The 27,340-nt window shown below is 41.1% G+C and overlaps 1 protein-coding gene across 1 annotated transcript in view; it reads left to right on the top strand.

The window, feature by feature from the left end:
• LOC122808326 (plexin-B3-like) overlaps positions 1–27,340 on the top strand; it is a 2,760,797-nt gene that overhangs the window by 1,215,061 nt on the left and 1,518,396 nt on the right. Inside the window, exon 16 of the mRNA XM_044079291.1 lies at positions 4,473–4,700. Coding sequence (XP_043935226.1) covers positions 4,473–4,700 — 228 coding nt within the window. The remainder of the gene's footprint in view (positions 1–4,472; positions 4,701–27,340) is intronic.

Raw genomic sequence — 27,340 nt, 5'->3', positions numbered from 1 at the left:
AAGACAAAGATGGCCTTTTATCAGTACTAATAATAAGATATAGTAATAGAATTTGGACATTGGTGAATCTTTATTGGTTTCCAGGTATAGGAGTAGGAACAATTAAGTAGCACATAGAACTTATTAATAAGACTTCAAAAGGTAGTCTAATTGTAGAAGGGGATTTTAATTGTATCTTAGATAGTCAGGAGACTACAGGTAGACAGCCATTTTGTTTAACATCTACAGGAAGAACTCTTAAGAAATGGTTAGACAACATGCAGTTATTAGATTCCTTTAGTCTTAAAAATGAAAGTTCATTACAATTTTCTCATAGTGATTATAGATTCAATAACCAAACAAGAATTGATAAATTATATGTATCCCAAGATTTAAAAATGAAAATATCACATTCTTCCATAATTCCCATAATGCCCCATATCTGATCACAGTTCACTTATTCTTAGAATTCAAATGAACTTTAAGAAACTAACACTTACCAAAAGAATTCCTGCATATTTTACTAAATTAAATGAGTTTAAGACTTGGTTAGATTTGGAAATAAAATAGTATTTCAATGCAAATAAAACTGGTGACGTAAATGTGGTTATTTTATGGGATTCACTAAAAGCATATCTTTACGGTAAAATCATTTCCTGGTGTAACAATAAAGTAAAAGAATGGGAGTCTGAATTAGTTAATATTCAAACACGCATTATAGAAATTAACCTCAAGGATGTGGGAGAACCTGGTTGAAAAAATAAATAAATTGGAGAATTAAATAAAAAATACAATGACATTATAATGCATAAAACCAATCTGGCATTGGGAAAATTAAAATTAAATTCACATGCTGTTTCACCAAAATATATGCATAGCCTAGCAATGAGATTAAAAAGGCATTACAATACAAACAATATTACAAATATAATTCAGGAATGGGAAAACAAGAAACATGCATCAGATATAGGTGATGTATTAGATGCCTACAAATTCCATTTCACAAAGCATTATAATATTAATGATTCTCCTCATAAAATAGATATAGGACTAGATTATACAAATTTAAATAAAATACCAGAGAGTTTAAACATAAATATTCAGAAACAGATAACATTTAAAGAAATTAAAGAGAAAATTAAGGTAGGCAAAACTAATAAAGCTCCAGGCATAGACGGAATCATTATAGAAATTTATAAATTATTTCCATCATCAGTCATAACAGTACTTCAGAGGGCATTAAATGAAATTTATCTGCAAGGCATTATTCCACCTTCATAGAGATGCACATTGATTACACCTATTTTAAAAGAAATAAAAATCCCAACTTGTGTAGCTCATACAGGCCTGTTTCACTTCTAAATAATGATTATAAATTTTTTATGTCTGTTCTGGTTAACAGGATTAAAAAATCCCTAACTCAAGTTATTAATGAGGATCAAACCAAAGTTTATTCACAATAGACACACAAGACAACATACAAAGAATTTTAACCATTATAGATCTCTTAGAGACAAAGCTGAAGCTTTAATAGTAACATTAGACATTGAAAAGGCATTTGACTCACTAAATTGGGATTATCTTTTCAAAATACTACAAATTTATAATTTCCCGTCAATATTCATTAATTTAATAAAAAACATTTATAAGGATAATCTAGCTTATGTAAAATTAGGCCCTTTCACATTAGATGTGATTAAAATTACTAAGGGTACCAAACAAAAATGCCCTATGTCACCACTGTTGTTTGGATTAGCAATTGAACTTTTTTATTTTTCTATCCGTCTTAACCCTAAAATTAAAGTTATTGAAATTAATAATCAAATTCTTTCCAAAATTATGCTCTTTGCTGATGATATTCTACTCACTTTATTAATTTCAGAAGAGTCACTATGTGAACTAAATTTATTAGCTGAAAATTTTTATCACATCTCAGGTTTAAAGATTAATGCTTCCAAATCGAAACACGTTATTAAATAATAAAAGTAATTAAGTTTCTAACATAAATCCAATTGTTGGGAAACAGGTTTCTTGTCTAGATTACTTAGGACTTGTTTTATGTGAAACATTAGAATTAACTCTATCTACAAATCATAATAACATTCTGGGTACACTTAAATCATTAATAGTGAAATGGAATAAATTGTTCCTAACATTTGAAGACAGATTGCAGTTAATAAAGATGGTACTTCTCCCAAAGGTAAACTACATCACTTTAGCAATACGTATTATGCCTAGTAAAAAAGTTTTAAAAGAATTAAATATAATCTTGTTAAGATTCCTTTGGTATCCCAAAAAAATAGGATTCCTTTCTTAAACCATATTAGTCCCTGGGAAATGGGAGGCATAAACTTTCCTGATTTAGAATCTTACATTAAAGCATCTATTCTTAAAACAGTTATAAATTGGATAGATCCAAAAAGATCTTCCGCTTGGAAAACACTACATACTGCTATTTTTCAGGAAGAAAATAAATTGGCAAAAAATATACAACTGCTTGGATAGAACAATGTACTCTGGAATATCATCTGTATCAACTTACAATACAATTTCACCAAGCCTACTAACCTAAATTATATAAATTACATTTATAACACTTTCTGGAACTTCATAAACAATAATATTGAAATTAAATTATGGTTTCAGTTATTAACTCCTTTTAATATTACAAAAAACTTTGTTAATAACATTTCCATAAGTACTTAACTCATGGAAAGGAAATAATTTCTCATGTTGGCATCAATGTATAGAAAATCTAACAGTCATGAATGTCAATCAGATAATTAATACATTCAATCTATCAAGTAGTGACTGGTTAGTTCTTAATAGTTTGGTACCATATGTGCAAGATATGTGTAGAATAGAAAATTCTTCATTTAACTCCATACCTAAATTTATATTTTATCTGCATGAAGTATTATACAGAGCCTTTAATTGGACAAATTTAACTTCAAAGTTACATAAAATTATTATTAGTTACAAAACAAATTCTAACCAGAAATTTTGGAATTTTATCAGTAAATATTGTTCATTGTTATCTAAGGAATCAAAAATAAACATACTATATTCTATTAAGTTAACTTCAAATATGCAAAGCTGGATAATCTTTGCATGGAAATTCTTGCATAGAGCCTTTTACACCCCTAATAAAATAGCTAGGTTTAAAATTACTAATGAGGCAATATGCTGGAGATGTAATCTAAAACGTAATGCTGATTGGTTGATTGGCTGATTGGCTGATTATATATGACTGTATTCATATTAAAAAAATTTGGGAGGATATTGGTGAATTTCTGCAAGCCATTTTACTGACTCTCATTTTGTCAAAGTCATTAATTCTTCTGAAAAAAATTGAAACCACTACTATGAAAAAGAAGGAACTTTATCTTTTTTGGACTATAATGGCTGTCTCAAAAAATGCATCACTAGGAAATGGAACTCCTCTATTATCCCAACAGTTGATGATTTTCTCACTTGAAAGAAGTAACACTGTTGGAAATTAAAGTCAAGGAAATGAGGATCTTTCTGAAGAAATGGACTAACAATCCTTGGGAGAAAGTTCTCTCCCTAATAGAGACGCTCAAAATGGACACAATTTTATCTTCATAAGAAAAGAGGAAGCAAGAATGCAAGTTATAATTTGTTAATGCTTGTACAATGATCTTTGTTATTTGTCTGTGTATCTATGATTGTATTCCTTTTGACTTTGTCTGACATGAGGCCATTGTATATTCTGTAAATAGTTCATTCAATTCACTTTTATTTGATCTGTTATATTTACTATGTATTGTTTTTTAAAAAAAAGTTTTTTCTGAGTAAAATTATTTGAAAAAAACAAGTTTTGCATTGTGGTGAGTGTGCAGGAAAGATGGAGGCCAGCTTCTTTGAGGTTAGATAGGTATTGTTAATGATCATAAACTGAGTGTGTAATATGATTTTTGGAGAAATATATTTGACATTAACTTCTATAGAGTTATGTATTTCTCTCCTACTAAGAGGTCAGTCAGTATTCTCCCACTATGATGACTACATATGTATATTAGAGTATCTCATACTCTATGTAAATTTATAAGAGTTTGAGGTATATTTATTAGTTGTCAGGGTTTGCCATAAGTTTTTAAATCTCTGTTTTTCATTAATCTCTGGACATCTTATCTTCAGCTTTGGGTTTACTAAATAAAAGATTTAATTTAAAATGAGGAGGTATCCTTAGGGTAAATCATGTGTCTGTCTTGTATGTTTTGGTGAAAAGGGTGTGTTCTCAAGGAATTTTCTGACTACCATATTTCTGATTAAGGGGAAGTTTCTGAGATCTAAAGTTTTGTTATTTAGTTTGCAATTATAATTGCAATTAATTAATTGATACCCTATCCAGTTTAACATCTTCATAGGGTTGAGAAGAGGATATGGCACTGTTCAGCTTGATTTGTAACCGTTGTATTATCTTCTATTTACTGGTAGACAAAAATATTAAAACTTTCTCTCTCCTTTAGGCTGAAGAATGTGTCATCAACTCCTCTCAACTGATGAAGTGCTGGACACCTTTTGTGCCATCAGAGTCAAGTGTATTGGATCTAGTCTTTATCTTGGATAACCTCCATGTCAGCTTTTATAATATTGTGGGCAGTAGATTCCAGTATGTGTCTAACCCCCAGCTTTCCAGACTTGACAAGGACGTCAGTCCTTACAGACTCAAGTCAGGAGCATTGGTGGTGGTTGAGGTAAGAACTGTGAATTTTAAGTTTGTACTGCATGTGGCTTTAGTTTAAACAGTTAACATTCATAACTGCATTCTCTCACTGAGCATCCCCTTTGGTGGCACAGTCTTTATAAATGCTTCATTCAGTTATGTACCATAAAAGTAGGAAAGGATTGCCTGAACCTTTGTATACTCATTTTAATGTACCTATTACCACTGTTGTAGACAATTCACTCTGTCTATAGTTTCCAGTTACAAAATTGTTAGTAATGTTTCTTCAATTTTTCTGTCTGACTTTACCTTAGTCATCTTAAATATTTTTATTAAATCACATTTTAAACAGACAAGGGTACAAATACATTAATTAAAAAGAAAACAAAGCATAATAATAATTTTCATTATTTTCATGCATTATACAAGTGTTATTAACAGTTAACATCCACTCCAACATTACATAAACTTCTTTCATGCTTTCCTTTAAACTTCACTCCTCTTCCTATACATTATCATGCATGCATTGTTCCCACAAATACCGTTTTAAATCTGTGCAGTTCCCCCTTCCCCTTTTCTAAAGATACCATCTTTGGTGTTTTTATCTGATGTTATGTAATCCTATCTCGCCTACATTCTTACCCGTGGGTTCGGAGCCGAATATCGTCTCCGACTCGGCCAATTTTACTAGCTCAAAGTCTCTCATTGGCTGGGCTAAGTGGGTATCCCATGTTGCACTGCTCCATATCCCCAGATCTCGTTTGCCGCTCGTGTAGCTAGGACGTGGTCTCGCTTGGCTGTGGCCAAGTACCTTTTCTTCTTGATTTAAGAGAAGTTTGATTCAATCAAAAGCTTTTTTCATAGCTATTGTTTAAAGCTGTCTATTTTTGTCTGGTGTGTTAGGCTTGGTTGTTGAGTTTTTGTGTGGTATCCCTCTTACTGTTCCCCGGGCTAGGCCCGTTTCAGTTAGAGGGCCTAGTTCTCCTCTGTTTCCTTCTGTGTTTACCAAACCATTTAAATTAGAGGTTTTGGCTTCTGTCCCTTTGTTGATATTGTGCTAGAGTTGTGTGCAGTTTGATTGCGGCTTTGGTGTTGTTTACCTCAGTGTCGTTCCCGCCTTTATAGAGTGAACGTCTGTTCTGGTTTTGACTTGGGTTTTGTGTTGTAGGTGCAGCAGTTAAAATGTCTAAGGATACGAAGGAGCATAAACCTTTGGGATTTAAAAAGTGTTCAAAATGTGGGTACAAAATGTCCATAACCGATGGACATTCTATTTGTGTCTACTGCTTAGGAACCATCCATCTGCAGGAATCCTGCAGCTTTTGTCATGCCTTCAGCCCTAGAGTTCTCCAAGAGATAAAAAATAAACATATCTTAAAGGGACATTTGAAACCCTCTTTTGAAGAGGCTATGGATTTGGCTTCCAGTTACAAGTCTAAATCTGGCAAGCCAAAAAAAGAGATCTCCGGCTCCGTCATCTTCATCGGTGCCTCCGGAGAAGATGACTAAAACTGCATCGACTTCCTTGGCTCCACTGTCCTCTGGGCCGCAGGAAGGATCGATGTCTATGGAACCGGCGTCGGCTCCAATTGTATTGGAACCTCCTAGGAGCCAATCGCCTAGTATCAAACCTACTTTCCCGAGAGGAGATAGCATTCTCCATCCCTGTCCTCCAAATCCACCAGGACTCTTTCGGATGTGGATGTGGATAGGGTGATTCAGAAGCTCCTCCAGTCACCGGTTTTGGCAGAATTGTTTTCGGCTCTGACCCAGTCAGTTTCGGAGCCTGTCCCGACACCTTCTTTGATCATTCCTCCCCCAAGTGCATCCCTGTCTTCGGAGCCGGAGTGTTCCGCGCAGCGTGATGTTTCTAGGCCAGTTCCGATGCCCCATTCAGCTCCATCTGTACCGACATCAGCTCCAACCCCGTCGGCTCCGTCTTCGAGGTTCGGGACTCGAGACTCTTAGGTCGGGCCCGAGGGGGACATCTTGGCACTTATTTCGGTTCCGAGTCACCCTCTCGGTGCTTCGGCTCGGGGAACTCTGATTCCTGTTATGGCCTCGGAGACTGGTTGCTCCCCGCACTCGGGAGGGGGGGGGCAGCCTTCGAGGCTATGCAGACTGCGCTGGCCAGGTTGTCATCTACATCAGGCGGGTCGGTCACTCTGTCCTCCACCCCTCCGGTGAGAGCTTCTGTTCACCACCCATCCTTGGACAGCAGAGCACCAGAGCCTAGGGATACCCCCACTAGTGGTCCCCAAATTTCTGAGGGTCCCTCAGAGTTGGTGCCTCAGGAGCCCCCCAGAAAGAAAACGTGCAAGAGGAAGTACATAGACTCCCAAGATGAGTCCCTCACCTCTGATACTGACCTCGAGGAATCGGAGGTCAGTATCAGACCTTTACCTTGCGGTCGCTGAATTACTTATCTCATTTCACTCGACTCCAGAGAGATCTCTTAAAAGAGTTAGGAGATACTCTTGCGGGTAATGTTCCTGAGGCGGTGGCTCAGTCGGTTAATGCCCAGGTCTCTACCCTTAACTCCATTGTCAACTTATCCATGTGGCTCATTTCGTATGCAGCCAATGGAGCGAGTAGAGCAGCAAGCTCACGGGTCGCCCTTAGGAGGCAAGCCTGGCTGCGCCTGTGTCACTTTGCGAAGGCCTTCAAGTCTTCCTTCACCGACGCCCCCTTTGATGGTTACTCCTTGTTTGGGACCAAAGTGAAAGACTCCCTCACCAGGTGCGAGCAAGAGGGAAAGACCCTGTCTGCCATAGGGGTCCATTTTTCCCTTCTTTCTAGGCCTTATCACAAGGCCCAGTGGGGGGGAAGATGTGGTTCAAGAAATCACAGAGGTTTTTTCCTGACGCACAAGTTGAACCCCCTTCCAGAGGTGGGGGGGGTTATTCAGGGAGACGTCACCCCAGAGGCAGAGGGGGCCCCCGCAATTCAGGAGACTGCGATTCCTTCCATGGTTCTCCATACTCTCATTCCTGAGGGTGTGCCCGACTGCGCTTATCTGGAGCCAGCCGGGGGTCGAATTTCCTTATACTCGGAAGCCTGGGCAAGAATTACCCAGGAGCGATGGGTATTACTGATAATTTCCGGAGGTTACCTCATTCCATTCTCTTCAGTACCCCCGCCAATCAGAAAAATCCCAGATGTACCACCCAGTCAAAGGGATCAAGCAGCCTCAGAGGTCTCGCAGCTGCTAGAAAAAGGAGCTATCCAACGTGTCTCCTCAGACCAAATCAGATCTGGGACTTACTCAAGATTCTTTTTGGTGCCGAAAAGAACAGGGGACCTGAGACCCATACTAGATCTCAGCCAACTCAAAAATCACGTACTCAAGTCCAAGTTCCATATGGTCACACTACAATTGATTCTCCCATTGTTGGGAGAGGAGGTATGGATGTGCTCCATTGACCTCAAGGATGCTTACTACCATGTCAAAATGGACAGAGCATCCAGGAGTCACCTACACTTCCGGCTGGGAGCCAGTCACTTCCAGTTTCGAGCCCTGCCCTTTGGTCTCACCACAGCCCCTAGGGTGTTCACCAAATGTATTGTGGTGGTGACGGCTCACTTGAGATGTCAGAGATTCCAGGTGTTTCCGTACCTGGACGACTGGCTCCTTACCGCCCTTACCAGGCATCAACTAGTTCAAACCAGGGACGCTACCATCAATCTATGTCACCAATTGGGCATAACAATAAATTGGGAAAAATCTGCCTTATTGCCCTCACAGCATGTCACCTTTATAGGAGCAGATTTAGACACCATTCAAATGCGAGCATTTTTACCACAAGAAAGGATCACAGTATTACAACAACAAATACACATGCTGATGCCCCTGAGACAAGCAAAGGCAAGACTGATTCTCCAACTCCTAGGGACCAGGGCAGCAACTATCATGTTGGTTCCTCTAGCGAGATTACACATGAGACTTCTTCAATGGCTCCTCTTTGTTCAATGGTCTCTCCAAAGACTCCCACTGTCTCATCCCATCTTACTCACGGACAGGTGCAAGCAAGGACCTCCGTTGGTTGTGCACGAACAATCTGAATGGGGGAAAGCCCTTCATTCCACTCATCCCTATTGCCACGGTGACCACGGATGCCTCCCAGATGGGGTGGGAGGGTATTATCTTGGCAGGACAGTCCAAGGCACGTGGCTAGAACATGAGATGCATTTGCATATAAACGTCCTGGAGATGAGAGCAGTGCTTCTTGCATTGCAGGCACTTCCAAAGGTTCTTCCTCTAGGGACAATTGCGATACTCTCAGACATGTCAGTAGTGTGGTATCTCAACAACCAAGGGGGAACCCGGTCTTACCCTCTGTGCAGAGAGGCTATGCGAGTGTGGCATTGGGCAATAGCTTCCCAATGGTTTCTGGTGGCAACGCACATTCCGGGGAAGTCCAACGTAATAGCGGACAGGCTAAGCAGAGCTATCCTGATGCCTTACAAGTGGTCCCTGAATGGCCTGGTTGCAGAGCGAATCTTCAGCAGATGGGGTCAGTATTGCTGCGACCTTTTTGCCAGCTCTCTCAATGCGAAATGCAGCAACTACTTCACGCTGATCCCCCCACAGGGAGAATCAACCAGGGACGCTCTGGTTCACAATTGGCCCTCTGGTCTGCTTTATGCTTTCCCTCCGTTTCCCCTGCTGTCAAAGGTGATTCAGAAAGCGCAATCCTTGGGAAGCAGAATGATTCTGATTGCTCCACACTGGCCTCGTCAAGTCTGGTTCCCCTTTTTTCAACCATACATTGTGGACACTCCTTGGATTCTGGACCCTCAACCAGATTTACTGACACACATGTCGGGACAGTTCCACCCCTCTCCGATGACCCTCCAGTTGACAGCCTGGCTACTCCAGGTCCGTTAGTCAGACATCATAATTTTTCACCGGAAGTGGTCCATATATTATCGTCCTCTCATAAACCATCCACTAGAAAGATTTTATTCTAGTAAATGGAAAAGGTTCTGTATTTGGGCACACACCAGAGGCATTGATCCTTACACAGCTCCAATAGATTAATTTCTGGAGTTCTTGTCTATGCTTTTCTTTCAGGGGTCCGCATCAGCCACCATCAAAGTTCAGCTGGCTGCGATATCTAATTTCCACGTAGCGAATGAACCTAGTCTCATGGCACGCAGACAATGCAAAGCATTCCTTAAAGGTACTCTGTTGCTTTGTCCCCCAGTGTCTGAACCCATCATGCCCTGGGATCTCAATTTTGTTCTACAAGCCCTTACTTTACCACCATTTGAGGCTGCAGCTACCTGTGAATTAAAATTCTTGTCATGGGAAACAGCATTCTTAACAGCAATCACTTCAGCAAGGCGGGTTTCGGAAATTCAACCCTCTCCATCAAACCCCCATATTCTATCTTCCATAAAGATAGGGTCTCTCTTAGACCAAACTCCTCATTCCTCCATAAAGTGGCTTCCGTGTCTAACATGAATCAGTCCATTGAGTTGCCTCTCTTCTTCCCCCACTTTTCTAACAAGGCAGAATTTAGACTTCACCAATTGGATGTACATAGACAGTTAAGCTTCTATCTACACCAGACAAAAGATATCTGGAAATCTGACCAACTGTTTGTCTCCTTTTTGGAAAACCGAATGGGTTCTCCGGTATCCAAGGTCACGCTGTCTAGATGGATAACCAGTTGTATCTCTTTCATCTGTCAAGCAGGAGGTAAAAATCTGCCATTTCCAGTCAAGGCACATTCTACCCGGGCTGTTTCTACAACATCCACAGCCTATCAAGCTAGATTGTCAATGGATGATATATGTGCTGCAGCTACTTGGGTTTCTCCTCACACTTTTGTTTCTCATTACAAATTGGACTTGGTATCCAGGGGCAGGTCTTCCTTTGGCTCCACAGTTCTCAGGAGTATTTTCCTATGAGCCACCCAGGATGTAGGTGCTAGGGACGCTGTCCCACGGGTAAGAATGTAGCCGAGATAGGACTACATAACATCAAGAAGTTGTGTACTCACCGTAACGTTCGATGTATGTAGTCCATCTCGCCTCACATTCTTACTTACCCCCCCACCTTCCCCCTTCCTGGGGGATTTGGAGGTTAGGTTGTCATCTAAGGAGTCCCCTTGATTAGCTTATTTTTTATATGGATGTGATGTGATGTGTGTGTAAGGAGTACAAATGATTTTCGCAGCAAACTAGATCTGGGGATATGGAGCAGTGCACCATGGGATACCCACTTAGCCCAGCCAATGAGAGACTTCGAGCTAATAAAATCGGCCGAGTTGGAGCCGATATTCGGCTCCGAACCCACGGGTAAGAATGTGAGGCGAGATGGACTACATACATCGAACTTTATGGTGAGTACATAACTTCTTGTTTTATAATATTCAGTATTTCAAATGCAGTTTGTTTATATTTTGATTTCCATTTTCTAGTTCTTGCCTTCTAGCAGCCAGTAGCATTAAACTTGGTAAGGCCTCACTGTGGGCAATTCAGATCCTGTATCCCGGCTCAAAAGAATCATTTCCTTTTTTCCAACCATTTGCTTCCTCAGCATTTCTGGCAAAGTATTCTTTAGGAATGTTTTAAATATCACAACTAATTTTATTTCCAAAAAATATGTTCCCAATTAGCTTTGTGTTTACCGTCACACCACCAGCACTTGCTGTCTATCCCAGGAAAAATTCTGTGAAGTATGCTTGTGATGTAAAAATACCTCTGCAAACAGGTAACCCTTTAGAAATGTTGGGACTCTCGTGTGTGGTGATCCCCTAGTGTGGAGACGTAATGGCTAAAACTCTGGACTTAAATGTACTAAATCTGAGATTGCCATTTCTCAGAATATTCCCCTTTCTCATAGTTGGGACTATCTCAGAATTGGTATACAAGTTTGGAAGTGTGGGGGTGTATGGGAGGCAAACAAGTTTAAGGGAAAATAGCAGTATTTGCTATTTGCTTTTCTCCTGCTTTGAGAGCCATTACAGATTTCCTCCCATTCCATCTTAACAAATTACCTTTCCATTGTCTCTTCCCATTTTTTTCTAATCTCCTGTGAAGGATTCTTTTTATTTGAGCTATCATGCAGTATTTACTTGCCGTACTAATTATCCATTTTTTTAACAGCACCTTCTGTTGTAGACTCCACTGAAAACTCCAGAGCTGGTCTTTCACTTTGTACTGTCCTGTCCCTGTCTGTTTGCCTGTACTGTTATCACTCTGTAGTAGGGAAGGTAGTCTCTACTCTATGGTCCGAATTTCTGCTTGGCCTCATCTCACTGTAAAATTTCCATCTCTGGTTATTTACTCCCAGTGCTTATGTTACTTTGCTGATTTTTTCTAGTAAATTACTGCCCCTCTTGCTTGTTTTTAATACCTGTAATAGCAGCCAGTCTCCTTTTTCCATGCCATTGCTGGTTTAGTTTTTAAAATACTTTGTGATGCTTTATGAGTATAATATTCTGTATGGTTCTTATTTTTTTATTTTTATTTATTTGCTATTTGTTAATCAGGTAAACAAACTGTATAAAACTGTCCCTTTTCAGGTGAAGCCGTTGGGACACTGGTTAAGTGACTTGATCAGAGTAACACAACACACCAGGCAAGTGAAGGAGGAAGGAATCAAACCAGGTATCCTGGACACAAGAAGCAGCTAATTTACAGCTCAGAACTTTAGTTCTCTGTGCTAACAGCAGGTATTCTCCTTAAGGCCCTTGATCAAAAATATATTACTATCCCCTTATTTATTGACCCCCCCCCATTTAATTGTCATCCCTTTCCCGTTTGGTTTATAACCACCTGCTTGTGCTATGTATAAGAGTCTTAACTATATAGCTCTTGGCTAGCCCTTCAAATCAGGTAATTCAAAACCATCTTAATCCCCAAAAATTCTGGTCCTCCATCAGCCAATTATTACACCCAGGCTCTTAAAGCAATCCATTCCCTGACCCACAAAATAACCCCATTGAACTTGCTACTCTCTTCAATTCCTACTTAATTGACACCATCGCTAATCTAACTGCCACCTTTCCTACAATTAACAGCACCACCACCAAGACAGCTGATGACCAAATCATCTCGGAAAACAAGTCTACCCTTAACCCTAACCTAAAACTCTCCCCCATACCCACCAGCACAATAAAAAATGTTTTACTTAAGCTAAAACCCTGTACTCTGGCCCCTGGCAATCTACCCCCACATTTCCTGCAGTTAGCAGCAAACTCTGTAGCTTATCCCATCAGCATACTCGTTAACAGATCAATTAAATAATCCCTTGTCCCAGACATCTGGAAAAAAGCATTCATTCCCCCCTTGCACAAGGTGGCACCAACACAGACACCACAAACTTTCGACCCATAGCAATTCTCTCACCCCTCTCTAAAATACTGGAAAAATGCATCCATGCCGAACTCCTCAACCACCTGCATGAAAATCAAATTTTATCACCCACTCAGCATGCTTTCAGACCAGCACACCGCACCACTACCACCCTCCTATCCTTCTGTGATACAGTTAACTGGGCACGGGATTCTGGTAAAATAATTTTCACTTTTCCCTGACCTCTCCAAAGCTTTTGATACCATTTCCCACACTATCCTCCTCTCTACACTATCCACCCTCCACATTTCTCCTCCTACCCTACAATGATTCAACAGCTATCTCTCCAATAGGCAACAGTCCACCAAATGGCAACAGTCTTACTCTCCCTTCCTCAATACTTCTACAGGGGTACCCCAAGGCTCCATACTTGGTCCTATCTTATTTGTTATCTTTAATAACAACTTTCACACCACTCTCCCATAATGCTCAGTAAACCAGTATGCTGATGACTCTACAATAATATGCACTGCAAATTCCAGCTCTGAACTCCAGCAAATTACCCAGAATGCCCTCACATCTACTGAGTCTTGGATGTTTAATAATCGTCTTGCCCTAAATCCAAAAAAAAACTAAACTAGTAATTTTTATATCTAGGAAAACCACTCCATTTGATAAAAAAACTCTTCACTATACAAGCCCAAGACAATCCCACTATAGAAGTTATCCCTCACACTAAATTGCTAGGCATTATTATAGATGAAAACCTTAACTTTGACCTGCACATAAGAAATAACATCAAAAAAACACACCAAAAGCTTGATGTTCTTCATTCCACATTGCTGCAGTCCTAACTATTGGGTAGTCCGCTGTCCCAGTCGGCCCGAATACCAAAGTATATGGCTGACGTCGGTCCGCATTAGATTAGACGTGGCGTCAGCGTCAGGGTACACTAATGGCGCGCCATATCCTCAGTCTTTTTTGCCGCATGGTCCGATGCAGAAGCAGATGTTCTTCATTCCACATTGCTGCAGTCCTAACTATTGGGTAGTCCGCTGTCCCAGTCGGCCCGAATACCCGGTCAAGGCGCATTGGACTGGGCGTCGATGCGTCAGGTACTGCGCATGACCGGCGTCATATCCTCAGTCTTTTGCCGCATGGTCCGATGCAGAAGCAGTTTTGCGAGCACGGGTTGGCGTTCTGAAAGTTTCTGAAGTCAGAGTTTCAGACCGAATCAAAGTTGGCTAAGTACCCGTTGAATATTTTGTTTTTCTTGCCTCAGTATTTAACGGATGTCAGAAAAGTGAATAACTGTATTTCTTTGGGAAACAGATACCTCATAGGGATTACCATACTTTGTGTATACCTTGTTTAAAAGCAGCAAAGCCTAGAGTGGAAGAACCGGAGGTTCTGCCAGGAGTTTCTTTGGAGTCTCAGAGAGACTTTACTGTTACAGGATGTGTCCTCTCAGGAAGTAGGCCAGGCTGAAGGGGCTTCTCAGGTGGCTGTTCTTCCCTCTCTTCCTAAGGTGGTTAGAGCCTCCCTTCTGTTTCCAAGGCTTCTTTGAGAGGCAGGCCAAGTTTAACTTCAGTGGGGTTTCTCCTAGTGCTTCAGGGTCTTTGCCTAAGAAACATATGCTTAAAATGGCAGAGGATTTGATTACTATGATTAGAGGTTCTATGCCCTCCTGATAAGAGGCCTAGGGTGGAACCTGAGTTTGAGAGTTTTGAGCAGTGTTGTCTTCTGAAGACTTGCAGGAGTATCCTCCTTATTCTGATTCTGATGTGGATGATTCTACTCCTTCAGCTTCTCCTCCTGAGGATTTTTCATTTTCAGAGACTCTGCATTCCATGAGGGAGCATTTTAAATGGGAAGGTCAAGATTTCTCTGATTCCAGGAAGAGGCTTAGGGAATTCTTGTTTTTGCCCCAGCATAGGCCTTTAGCTATACCTCCTGTTCTGAATGTGGTGGAAGATGTTTTTGCAGAGGCTTCCCTGAATCCTGATTCTTTGCCTCCTGCCCCAGTTAAACCGGATAGGTACTATAGGGTGCCTGAAGCTCATAAGTATCTTTTAAGAGTCCTAGGGCAGACCCGAAACTGTCTCTCAGGGCCTAAAGGTGTGAAGGCTTCTGTTGTTAAAAATCCTGTTCCTCCTGATAAAGAGGCAAGGGCTTTGGATAGATGGGGAAAGAAAGTGTATACTTCCACTTTAGCCATGATCAGTTTCACATGTTAAAATATCAGAATTATCTCCTTTCACAATTGAAGTCTAAGGTGGATGCTCTGGCAGAAGGTATTGAGTGTAAAGAGTTGCAGGATTTAGTTCATGTGTCTGAACAGGTGGGTAAGCATTCCTTGCAGTGTGGTTTTGATGCTGTGCAGGCCTCCTGTGGCTGCCACTGGTTCTGGTCTTCGGAGGCACGCCTGGTTGAGGGATCAGAATTTAGCTGAGCATGTTAAGACAAGGATTTTGGATGCTCCTTTACAGTCTGATGTGTTGTTTGGTTCGCCTGTGGAAGCAGTTTTAAAGAAAATGGAGGACAAGGCTAAGTCTATGCAAACTGTTAAGGATTTTTGCAGGTGCAGCCTCCAAGTTTAGTAGAAATTGGCCTTCTAAGGGATGGACATATCCTGCTTATGATTCCCAGTCTAGAGGTAGGTCTAGGCAGAGCTCAAGGTTCTTTTAGGCCTAGAACAGGAGTTCACCTGCCCAGACTTCTGGTGAGGGCAGGGGTCAGTCCTTTCGTAAACAGACCCAATGACCTACCTTTTCAGCTGCCAGTACATTCTCGCCTGGCAGCACCTTTGGGAGGAAGGCTGGCTCTTTTCAAAGAAAATTGGGATTTAATTACCCAAGACAGATGGGTTTTGGATATCATTCACCACGGTTACAGGTTTTATTTCCATACCTTGCCTCCTTTCAAAGGCATGCCAGACATTCCTCCTCTACAAAGAAAAGAGGCTCACAAGCAAATTTCTCTGTTGCTCCAAATAGGGGCCATTCAGCCAGTTCCTGTGACAGAAATTTTACTCTCGCCTGTTCCTAGTGAAGGGGAACACGTGGAGACCAATTTTGGATTTATCTATCCTCAACACTTATCTGGACATTCCCAAGTTCAAAATGTTGACGTTACAACAGCTTTTACCTCTGCTGGGCAAAGATCACTGGATGGTAGCTTTAGATCTCAAGGAAGCTTACCTTCATGTGCCTATCAGACTAAGTTGCAGGAAGTATCTGCGTTTGAGCTGGAGATTCTCATTATCAGTTCTCTGCATTGCCCTTTGGCTTATCCACTGCAGAGTATTCACAAAGGTTCTGGCTCCAGTGATAGCTTACTTCAGACTAAAAGGAATACAAATCTATCCTTACTTGGACGACTGCCTGATTCTGGCTCAAGAAAAGGAAGACCTTTACAGCATTTGGAATATGTGATAGCAGTGCTAAGATGCCTAGGGTATTCTGTGAACGAAATAAAGTCCAGTCTAGTACCCTCTCAAGACATGTGCTTTCTGGGTGTGAGACTGAATACAGCAGCCCAGATGGCCTTTTTAACCCCGGACAAACAAAAGAATCTTTCCAGTTACTTCCATCAACTATCTCTTCAGTCCGGGCTGACTGCAAGGACAGTCCTTCAAGCCTTAGGGTTCATGGCATCTTGTATTCTGGTGCTTCCCAATGCCAAACTGCATATGAGGAAGCTGCAATGGTATCTCAAAATGTATGGACACAGCACTGCCAGGATTTGGACACTGTCATTCAAATAATACCTTGCATTCAAAAGGAATTTTTGTGGTGGGCTCAGGAATGTCACCTAAACAAGGGACTCTCTGTGACCCGGCCAGAGGCGAGTCAGATTCTAACGACAGATGCCTCAGACATTGCTTGGGAGCTCATCTAAATGGAAAGTGGATACAAGACAAGTGGCCTGCCAGACTACAGCATCTACATATCAACATGAAAGAGATGTTAGCAGTCCAGTTTGCATTAATGGCTTTCAAGGAGTTACTTCTTCCAGGGCAGGTGTTGATTCTAACAGACAACACAACTGTCATGTGGTACATCAACAAACAAGGGGAACACATTCTTACCCTGTGCAGGCAAGCAATGATTTTATGGGAGACTGCGCTCAGCTTGCAACTAACTCTTCAGGCAAGGTTTCTGCCGGGAGCACAGAACTCCTTAGCAGATGTGTTAAGCAGACAAATCATGGATCCCCACAGTGGAAACTGGATCTTCATGTATTTGAAAATTGACAGTGTCATGGGGAACTCCAGACATAGATCTGTTCGCTTCTCCACTAAACCACCAGCTGCCAAAGTTTTGCACAAAGAGGTTTCATCACACAGCTTGGAAAGTGGATGCTCTTTCTTTCAGTTGGAAAAATCTTCATGTGTATGCCTTTCCACCTCTGCCTCTTCTCCCAAAGGTGCTCTTAAAGGTCAGACAAGACAAGCCAAGGATGATTTTAATAGCTCCAGATTGGCCTCGGCAACACTGGTACCCATTACTGAGGAATCTGGTAAGGAAGCCTCCATGGCCTTTACCTTTGATTCCACACCTGTTGTCTCAGAGGACGGTCACCTGCTCAATGTCAAGCTTCACTCTCTTCATCTAACAGCCTGGCATATTCTGTTTTGAAACACAGCAGGTCTCAACTTCCTCAACAAGTTTTAAATGTGATTTTGGAAGCCAGAAGACCTAGTACAAGGAAAGTAAAATGGAAGAGATTTTTATTTTGGAGTGCAGCAAACAATTTGGAGATTTCTGAGCCTAATTTGAGTGTGGCTCTTCAATATCTTACTGAGTTATTGGACAAAGGTTTGTCTTTCTCTTCCATTAAGATTCATGCTGCAGCAATTTCAGCTCACTATGATTGTGACCCACCATTGTTTTCGCATCCTTTGTTCAAGCAATTTCTTAGAGGGCAAAGAATATAAGACGAGCTCCTACTCCTGCTTGGGATCTCAATTTTGTGTTGGAGAAACTTACTCTACAGCCTTTTGAGCCTCGGCTACTGCTGAATTGAAATACTTGTCATGGAAGACTGCTTTTTGTTGGCCATTACTTTTGCAAGAAGGGTTTCTGAATTGCAGGCCCTTATGGTAGAGCCTTTTGATTTTCATAAGGATAGGGTATCATTTAATCCTTCCTTTATGCCTAAGGTGGTTTCTAGTGTGGCTTTAAACCAAACTATTCATTTGCCTACTTTTTATGCAGATCCCCAAAATAAAGGGGAAAAGATTTTGCACACTTTAGATGTACACAGGCAATTCCGTTATTATTTAAGCAGGACTAAGGATTTTAGGCAGTCTCAGCAGTTGTTTGTTTCTTTTGCTTTGAGTTCTCAGGGCAAGCCTGTGTCAAAACAAACTATTTCTAAGTGGATTGGGTTTTGCATTGCATTTTGTTATTCCCATCATGGCAAGGAGATTCCAGCTGGGATTAGTCCTCATTCCACTAGGGCTACTGCCACTTCAACAGCATTTCTAAGGGGGGGGGCAACTAAGGATATTTTGGAGGCAGCTACTTGGAGTTCAGTGCATACTTTCTCTAAGCATTATCACCTTCCTCTCTACTCTAAATCTAGGGCTGGTTTTGCCACAGCTATTTTGCAAGGCATGTTGTCAGCTCCTGCTCTTATGATTTGCCAGCCTCCCTTACCTCTGCTTTGGGATTCTACCCAATAGCTAGGACTGCTGCAATGTGGCATGAAGAACATAGTACAGTTTTGTACCTACCATAAATGTAGATGTTAGGATCCACATTGCTGCAGTCCAATTTACCTCCTTCCCTCTGTGTTTAGGGGTGGTTGTGTAGGTGAGGTTATACTCTGGTAATTTTGTATATATTGTACATATTTTTGGTGCAGGAATGTTTGGAGTTTTTGGTTTTGGCCTTGTCTTTTTAGGGTCTTCTGACATCTGGGGCAAGAAAAGACTGAGGGTATGGCGTCGGTCACGCGCATTAGTACCCTGTGACTGACGTCAGCCATATACTTTGGTATTCGGGCCGACTGGGACAGCGGACTACCCAATAGTTAGGACTGCAGCAATGTGGATCCTCGAACATCTACATTTATGGTAGGTACAAAACTGTACTTTATGCTCTACAGGCACCAACACTTTCTTAGCCTCTCTACTAGACAAACCCTTGCAACTACCTTTTTATTACCCTCTCTCCTTTATGGTGTCCCTCTCCTCACTAATGTCCAAAATTCTACAAAATCCAAACTTGCTATGTGTTACAACAGAATAGCAAAATTTGCCACCAAGGCCAAATTCTCATCCTACCACTGTAAGTCACTGAAACAATTAGGGTGGCTGGAACGCCCCCACCATCTCTCATTCACCCAGCTAAATACTGTGTGCAAAATAATCTACAGACTCACAGACTGTCCTGCTCTGTCAACTCTACTTGCCAAATACCATCCCAGCAGGCATCTAAGATCTAAAAATCATCTACTTCTAAAAGTAGATAAGCCCATCGTACCTGCTGGTCAATTCCTCTATTCCTTCACCATCGCCAAACTATGGAACTCACTTCCACCTTCTATAAGAAACACCGGCAGCACCACCACCTTCAAACAAATACTGAAAAATCATCTCAACTCTTTCTGGCTATGTTCCTGCTCTATAACCTAACCTCTTCACTCTCCTTATATGATTACTAAACTCCTATGTCTTTTGCTAGTAGTGACTGATACTTTCTCAATATTTATTTTTGTCTTCACTTGTTGATACTGGTACAATAATACTGATTAATATATATCTCTGTTTATACCACTCTGAATCCATTGAATTCTGCTTTAATGTATATTGTCTGTATATATTACTGTAATCAAACAAACTAGATGTCTACGTTTATGTATATATTCTGTATATGTTACTATATTTACTATCTGTAACACTGTTTCTACTTGTGTACTAATTAATGTTTGTATTTTTTCTGTATCTCGTTGGAGCTTTTCTCCCCGGGCCTCCACTGAAAATGGGCTATTTTAGGCCCAGTGGACTTTCCGGTAAACAAATGTAATAAAATAAATAAATAAATAATGATGTTCATCGTGTTTCACTGTTGCAGTCATTACAGTTGGGTTATCCTGCTGGCAGGCTACCCATAGTCGGCCCGAGTTCCAAAGTCTTGGTCCGGCGTCGGTTGCTGTCGCCTCTTCCCTGATGTCAATGCGCAGGGGTATAAAAGTTGCAACCGATGCCATTTTCTTAAGTCTTTTTTGCCGCGCGGTGCCCGAAGCATAAGCAGTTCGCAAGTGCCAGTCGGCCGACTCCTGAGATTTTCAAAATCGAATTTCAGAACCGAAGTCTTCAATAAAGCTAAGTACCCCATTGGGGAAACTTTTTCTTGCTCCAGACCGATGTCAGTAAAAGTTAATAATTGTATTTCTTGTGGGAAGCAAATACCTCATAAGGACTGCATTCCTTGCCTAGGCCCTGACCATGACATCACTAGTTGTCGGTTTTGTGCTAGATTTAATAAACGCACTATTAAATGTCTGTTTGATTTTGCTTTACATTATTTTGGACGAAGATTTAATTACATAATGCCGTCGGAACAACCGACAACCGGAATGTATAAAAAAACGCAAAGACAAAGAAAAAGGCATCCGAGGTCCAAAACCGACGACGAAGCCTCTTCTAGGCCAGTTGCTGGTTCTCAGTGAGGCACTTTCACAGCCCCTGACACCCACTACCTCAAAGCCACAGGCCGCAACCGACAGCCACGTGGAGACACCGAGGCCTGTGGAAACTCAAGGTATTGGGACTACGGAAAATATACCCTCAGATTGGTCCGGAGCCACTGAGCAGGCACTGGCTACTGAGGGTGTTTTCAGACCTTCACAGCTTACAATTAAAGCTACTACAGGAGCAAAGGCAAAGTCAAAAACACCATTCAAGACAAGGAAACAAGTGCAGCATTCTCCAGAACAGTCATCCATGCCTAAGAAACAGATGCTTAAAATGGCTGAAGACCTTATAACTTTAATCAGGGGCACCCATCCCCCTCCTGGTAAAAGGTCTAGGCAAGACACTGATTGTGATTCCTGTGATCAGGTTTCCATTTCTTCTGATTCTTCCTCTGAACAGGGCTATTCTCTCCCTCCCTATGAGGACTCTGATGCTGAAGAGTCCATTCCTTCAGCCTCACCGCCTGAGGATTACTCTTTTGGGGAAACCCTGCACACCATGAGGGAACACTTCCATTGGGAGAGCCAGGATTACTCAGAATCCAAGAAAAGGCTCAGATATTTCCTTCTATTGCCTCAGCACAGGCCCTTGGCTGTCCCCCCTGTGCTTGATATAGTTGATGTTTTTTCTGAATCCAGTCTGTCTCCAGATTCTTTAACCCCTGCACCAGTAAAGCCAGACAGGTACTACAGGGTCCCTGACTCTCATAAATTTCTTTACAAAACCCCCACTGCGGACCCAGGAACTATTTTTCAGGGTCCAAAAGGGGTTAAAGCTTCCACTGCCAAAAATCCTGTCCCCTCAGATAGGGATTCCAGAGCTCTGGACAGATGGGGGGGGGGAGTTTACACTTCTGCTACTTTAGCTGTAAGAGCTTTAAACTGTCAGTTTCACATGCTTAAATATCAGCAGTATCTCATGTCATTGTTAAAGCAGAAAATTGTTACAAATACAGAAGGTCCTGACTGTAAAGAAATGCAGGATTTATTGCATGCAATTGAACAAGTGGGAAAGCATACTCAATGTGCTTTTGATTCATTAGAGGCTTCTTGTAGAGCCGCAGTTACAGGCTCAGTTATTCGAAGACATGCTTGGTTGAAAGAACAAAGTTTACCTGACCATGTTAAAATGAAATTATTGGATGCTCCACTACAGCATGATAATTTGGTGTGAAGGCAGAAGAGGTTTTAAAGAAAATGGAGCGTAAAGCAAAGTCAATGCAAACTGTGAAAGATTTCTTACAGGTTCAGCCACCTAGATTTAGCAGGAACTGGCCTTCAAAAAGTTGGTCATTTCCACTGTCAGACAGGCCACAGAGGCAGATACAGACACCCAAGAGGCAGATCTCAGCCCCAAGGCTCCTGCAGACCTAAACAATGGGGTTCTTCAACCCCCAAAGGAGGAGAAGCCAAATCACAACCTTATAGAAAACAGTTACAATGACTTCCCTCTGCAAATGCCAAGCACTTACCAGTTGACAGCACCCCTAGGGGGAAAGCTAGCACTTTTCTCAAAAAATTGGCACATGATCACCCAAGACCAATGGGTGTTGAATATAGTTTCTCAAGGGTACAGGTTCCACTTCCACACGCTTCCAAAACCAAAAGGTATGCCAGACCTGCCTCAAAACCAATGGGCAGAGGCACAAAAACAGATTGCACAAGAAGAACAGGGCCAAGGATTTTACTCACAACTTTTCCTAGTACCCAGAAAGGACAAAGCATGGAGACCAATACTGGACCTGTCAATCCTAAATACTTTCCTGGATGTTCCAAAATTCAAAATGTTAACACTACAGCAACTCTTGCCCATGCTGGGCAAAGAGGCTTGGCTAGTTACTTTGGATCTCAAGGAGACATACCTGCACGTCCCAATCAGACAATCGTGCAGAAGATACCTAAGACTTATAGCAGGCTCAATGCATTATCAATTCTCTGCACTGCCCTTTGGCTTATCTACTGCACCCAGGGTCTTCACAAGATGCCTGGCACCAGTAATTGCATTTTGCAGGCAAAAAGGAATTCAAATATATCCCTATTTGGACGACTTCCTTATTCAAGCAAAGAGCAAGGACATTCTTCTAAAGCACCTGGAGTTTGTAAAAAGATTACTAATTTGCCTAGGGTACACAGTAAATGAAAAGAAATCAAACTAGTGCCCTCTCAAGAGATAATATTCCTGGGTGCAAGCTTGAATACAACTACCCAGATGGCTATCTCACACCAGACAAACAAAGGCAACTGACTCATTACTTTCAAATGATGGCAACAAAGACCCAGCTCCCTGCAAGAAAAATTCTGCAGGCCCTGCGTTTCATGGCATCTTGCATTCTACTAATTCCATATGCAAAATTGCATATGAGGAAACTACAATGGTATATAAAAGTGTTTGGACTCAGCATTGTCGCAGCCTAGAGACCATCATAAACTTGATTCCCTGCCTACAACAGGAGTTTCGATGGTGGTCACAGGCCTGTCACCACAACAAGGGACAGCTTTTCACCTTGCCTACAGCCAAGCAGACAACAACGGATGCATCAGATTACGCCTGGGGAGCACATATGGCAGGAAAATGTATTCAGGGCACATGGCCCAAGGAACAACTGCATCATCACATCAATCAAAAAGAGATGCTAGCTGTACATAATGCCCTGACAGCCTTCAAGGACCTAATACATCCAGGACAGTTATTAATAAAGACGGACAATACCACAGTTATGTGGTACATAAACAAGCAAGGGGGCACACATTCCTACCCCCTATGCAGACAAGCCATGACTTTGTGGAACACAGCACTGACTTACCAGGTACATCTGCAAGCACAATTCCTGCAAGGAACAAAAAATACACTGGTAGACGAACTAAGCAGAAATCTCATGAATCCTCAAGAATGGAAGCTAAATCCACAAGTGTTCAACATGATAACAATGGAATGGGGATGCCCAGACATAGATATATTTGCCTCCCCTCACAATTGCCAATTACCGAAATTTTGCACAAGGACTTATCACTCTCAAGCATGGAAAGTGGATGCTCTATCTTTCAACTGGAAAAATCTGACAGTCTATGCTTTCCCTCTGATGACTCTTCTCACCAAGGTGCTTCTAAAAGTCAGACAACAGAGACCAAAAATGATCCTGATTGCACCATACTGGCCACACCAGCACTGGTACCCAATCCTAAAGATTTTGTCCCAAAGCCCGCCTTGGCCTCTACCTCAAATCACTCATCTTCTGATGCAGCAAAACAATCAGATTCTTCACAGTCAACTCAGAACCTTAAACCTGGCAGCGTGGCAGATAATGTAGCCACTCAGACTGCACCTCTCTCTTTAAACTGTTATGGATGTAATTTTGGAAGCCAGGAGACCCAGCACTAGGAAATCTTATGCAGAAAAATGGAAGAGATTCTGTGTTTGGAACTAGCCGCAAGGCCTCGACCCACTGGTCCCTAATATGCCGCAGATTTTACAATACCTGACTGAGATGTTGGACAAAGGCCTATCTTTTTCTTCTATTAAAATCTATGCCTCTGCCATTTCAGCTCATTACAATACGGATCCTCCCATTTTTTCACATCTTCTACTACGACAGTACCTCAGAGGGGCAAAGAGTATAAGACCCCCTAGGAGAGCACCAGTACCTACTTGGGACCTCAATTTTGTTTTAGAAAAACTAACACTGCCTCCTTTTGAACCAGCCAGCACAGCTGATCTAAAATTCTTGACATGGAAAACTGCTGTGCTCCTAGCAATAACTTCAGCAAGAAGAGTTTCAGAGTTACAGGAATTGATGGCTGTGGAACCTTTCCTCAGTTTTCACCAGGACAGGGTTTCTCCAAGGACGAACCCAACATTCATGCCAAAAGTGGTCTCCAATGTGGCCTTAAACCAAACTATTCATTTGCCTACTTTCTACCCAAATCCCCAGAATAAAGGGGAAAGACCTCTGCACTCTTTGGATATTCACAGGCAGCTACGATTTTACTTGGACAAAACAAAAGCTTTCAGAAAAACTGAGCAACTGTTTGTAGCATATGCTGCAGGATCACAAGGACGACCTATTACAAAGCAGACAATCTCCAAATGGATAGGACACTGCATCCGCTTCTACTATGCACATCATGGCAAATCTGTGCCTAAGGGCATTCGGCCTCATTCTACCAGAGAAACAGCCACTTCAGCAACTTTCAACAGAGGGGTACCAACCAAATACATATTAGAGGCTGCAACTTGGAGCTCAGTGCATACTTTTACCTAGCACTACCACGTACCTCTCTTCTCCAAATCCAGAGCAGGCTTTGCCACTGCAGTTCTGCAGGGCTTGTTAGCCTCACCAAATCCAATCTAGACCTAGCCACCCTGCCTAAGCTTTGGGATTCTACCCAAGTGTAATGACTTCAACAGTGAAACACGATGAACATAGTACAGTTGTGTACCTACCATAAATGTAGATGTTCGAGTGTATTCACTGTTGCAGTCCTGGTTACCCACCCACCATCCCCCTCTTTGCTGGGACTATTCTGTACTTCTCAACTCTATACAACCTATGTGGTGTATTTGCTTTTAGAAGAAGAAAATGTTTTTATGATATATGCATGGTTGTTTGGCATATTTTTATCTTTACAGCCCTCATATCTGGGGGCACCTGACATCTGGGGCAAGAAAAACTGAAGAAAATGGCATTGGTTGCAACTTTTATACCCCTGGTGCACTGACGTCAGGGAAGAGGCGACAGCAACCAACGCCGGACCAAGACTTTGGAACTCGGGCCGACTATGGGTCGCCTGCCAGCAGGATAACCCAAGTGTAATGACTGCAACAGTGGATACACTCGAACATCTAAATTTATGGTAGGTACACAACTGTACTTTCTGTGGGATATATCAGCTTATCCCATTTAACGTTTTCCCTCTTCACCTATCAAATTATTTCAACTCTTATCCCCATCCACAGCTTCTCCTTTGGTTGATTCCTGACCGATGTATAAAAGTAAAGGGACTAAAGTAATTTTCATTGTTTCTATCGTAATATCTTTATACAGAGCCAAGAGCTTCCAGCTTCTCAGTGTCTGTATTATCTTTTGTTTAGTTTCTTCCCATATATCCATGTCACCAAAATACTTAATACTTTCATCTTTTCATGTCTACTGTAAACATATTACAGTAAATATAATCTTCCTCATGATCATATTTAATTCTGCTTAAATGAGAAATGAACTGATTGATATTACTTATTCCATGTGCTTGAATAATGTTGACTTTTACCATTACAATACATGCACCTTACTTCTCTACTATATTAACTTTTTTCTGTGTTATACAAATTTATTTGTCTTAAACTGTGTACATGTAGTTATTCATTTTTATAGTAAGTGGAGCTTTTCTCCCCAGGCTTCCACTGAAAACGGAAATTTTGTCGAGTTGGAATTTCCTAGTGAACAACTGTAAAATAAAATAAATTAATTAAAATCTTATTTCCCACAAATATGGGCTTTGGTGTGCCAATTCATGTGTAGGTATGTAGTTTACCATCACAGTCTTTGTTTTATCCTCCTCTGTTTTATATCTTGAAAAGACATGAAACCATCTCAAAATGTTCATTTCTTGATTTTTCAAATACAAAATAATTTCTGCAAATGAAGTTAACTTTTCTTAATTAATATACTAATTATAACTTTGAATTTGTGAATCCCTTGTTTCTTTTGCTAGTGTCTCTAAATATAAAGCAAATAATAAAAGAGGAAAGAGGACACCCCTGTTTAAACACAACTTGTTCGAGAGGAACCCTCCTATTGGGTCTATATTAGTTCAACAAAACTCCAATTCCGTGAATACCTATTCATCGACCCCATTTCAGTGAACGTACTTTTATCGTGCGTTCATCTCAGAGAACTTTTTTCCCAAGACACTGAGTAAATTGTCCAGCATGTGGAAATTAGCTGTTTTCCCCACTGTATTGCAATCTCTGATTTGCTATATATATATATATATATATATATATATATATATATATATATAGGGGCAGTGTATCCCCCCACTTCGGTGGATTTGTTATACTTCAGTATGTATCGCTGTGTATGTTGGCCTACTGAATTAGAGAAAATGTTTGCTGATTTGTGTGTTTGATAAAAGGGTAGTTTGCGAAGTTAGGGGTGAATGAATTGTTATTTGCGGAGTTGCAGTTTCAATGAAGTAATATAGACCCCTTCCATCTTAACTCTTCCTTCTGACCCTTAATGTAACCACCTAATAAACAGTGTTTATTTTTATTAGGGAGTACGATGTTACCATTTCCCTGAATTCCCAGCTGACTTTATCAAATGCTTTCTCTGCATTAAGGTGCAACAACAATGCAGACGTTGTTACATTCTTGCTTCCTTCTGTATCATTATTGTTCTATTAATGTTGTCAAATGTTTGCTTCCCTCTACAAAACCACATTAATGTATATACATCAGCTTTGGCAACACCTTTTTAATTTTCTAAGCTAATATAGACATAAACACATTATACTAATTTAAAGTTGAAATGAGTTTATATGAAAATAGGTGATACAATCACAGCAGTTGTTTTCCAAGATCAGTCCCTCCCCCACATTTTAACATATTGTTAAACAGAGCCTTCCAGATATTTATCACTTCATTCCCTTCCAACTTCCAAA

Source organism: Protopterus annectens, chromosome 8.part0 (genome assembly GCF_019279795.1).
Source record: "Protopterus annectens isolate FY-2018-M chromosome 8.part0, PAN1.0, whole genome shotgun sequence".
In the NCBI taxonomy this organism is placed as follows: Eukaryota; Metazoa; Chordata; order Ceratodontiformes; family Protopteridae; genus Protopterus; species Protopterus annectens.
This window is presented reverse-complemented; position numbering and strand designations above follow the sequence as displayed.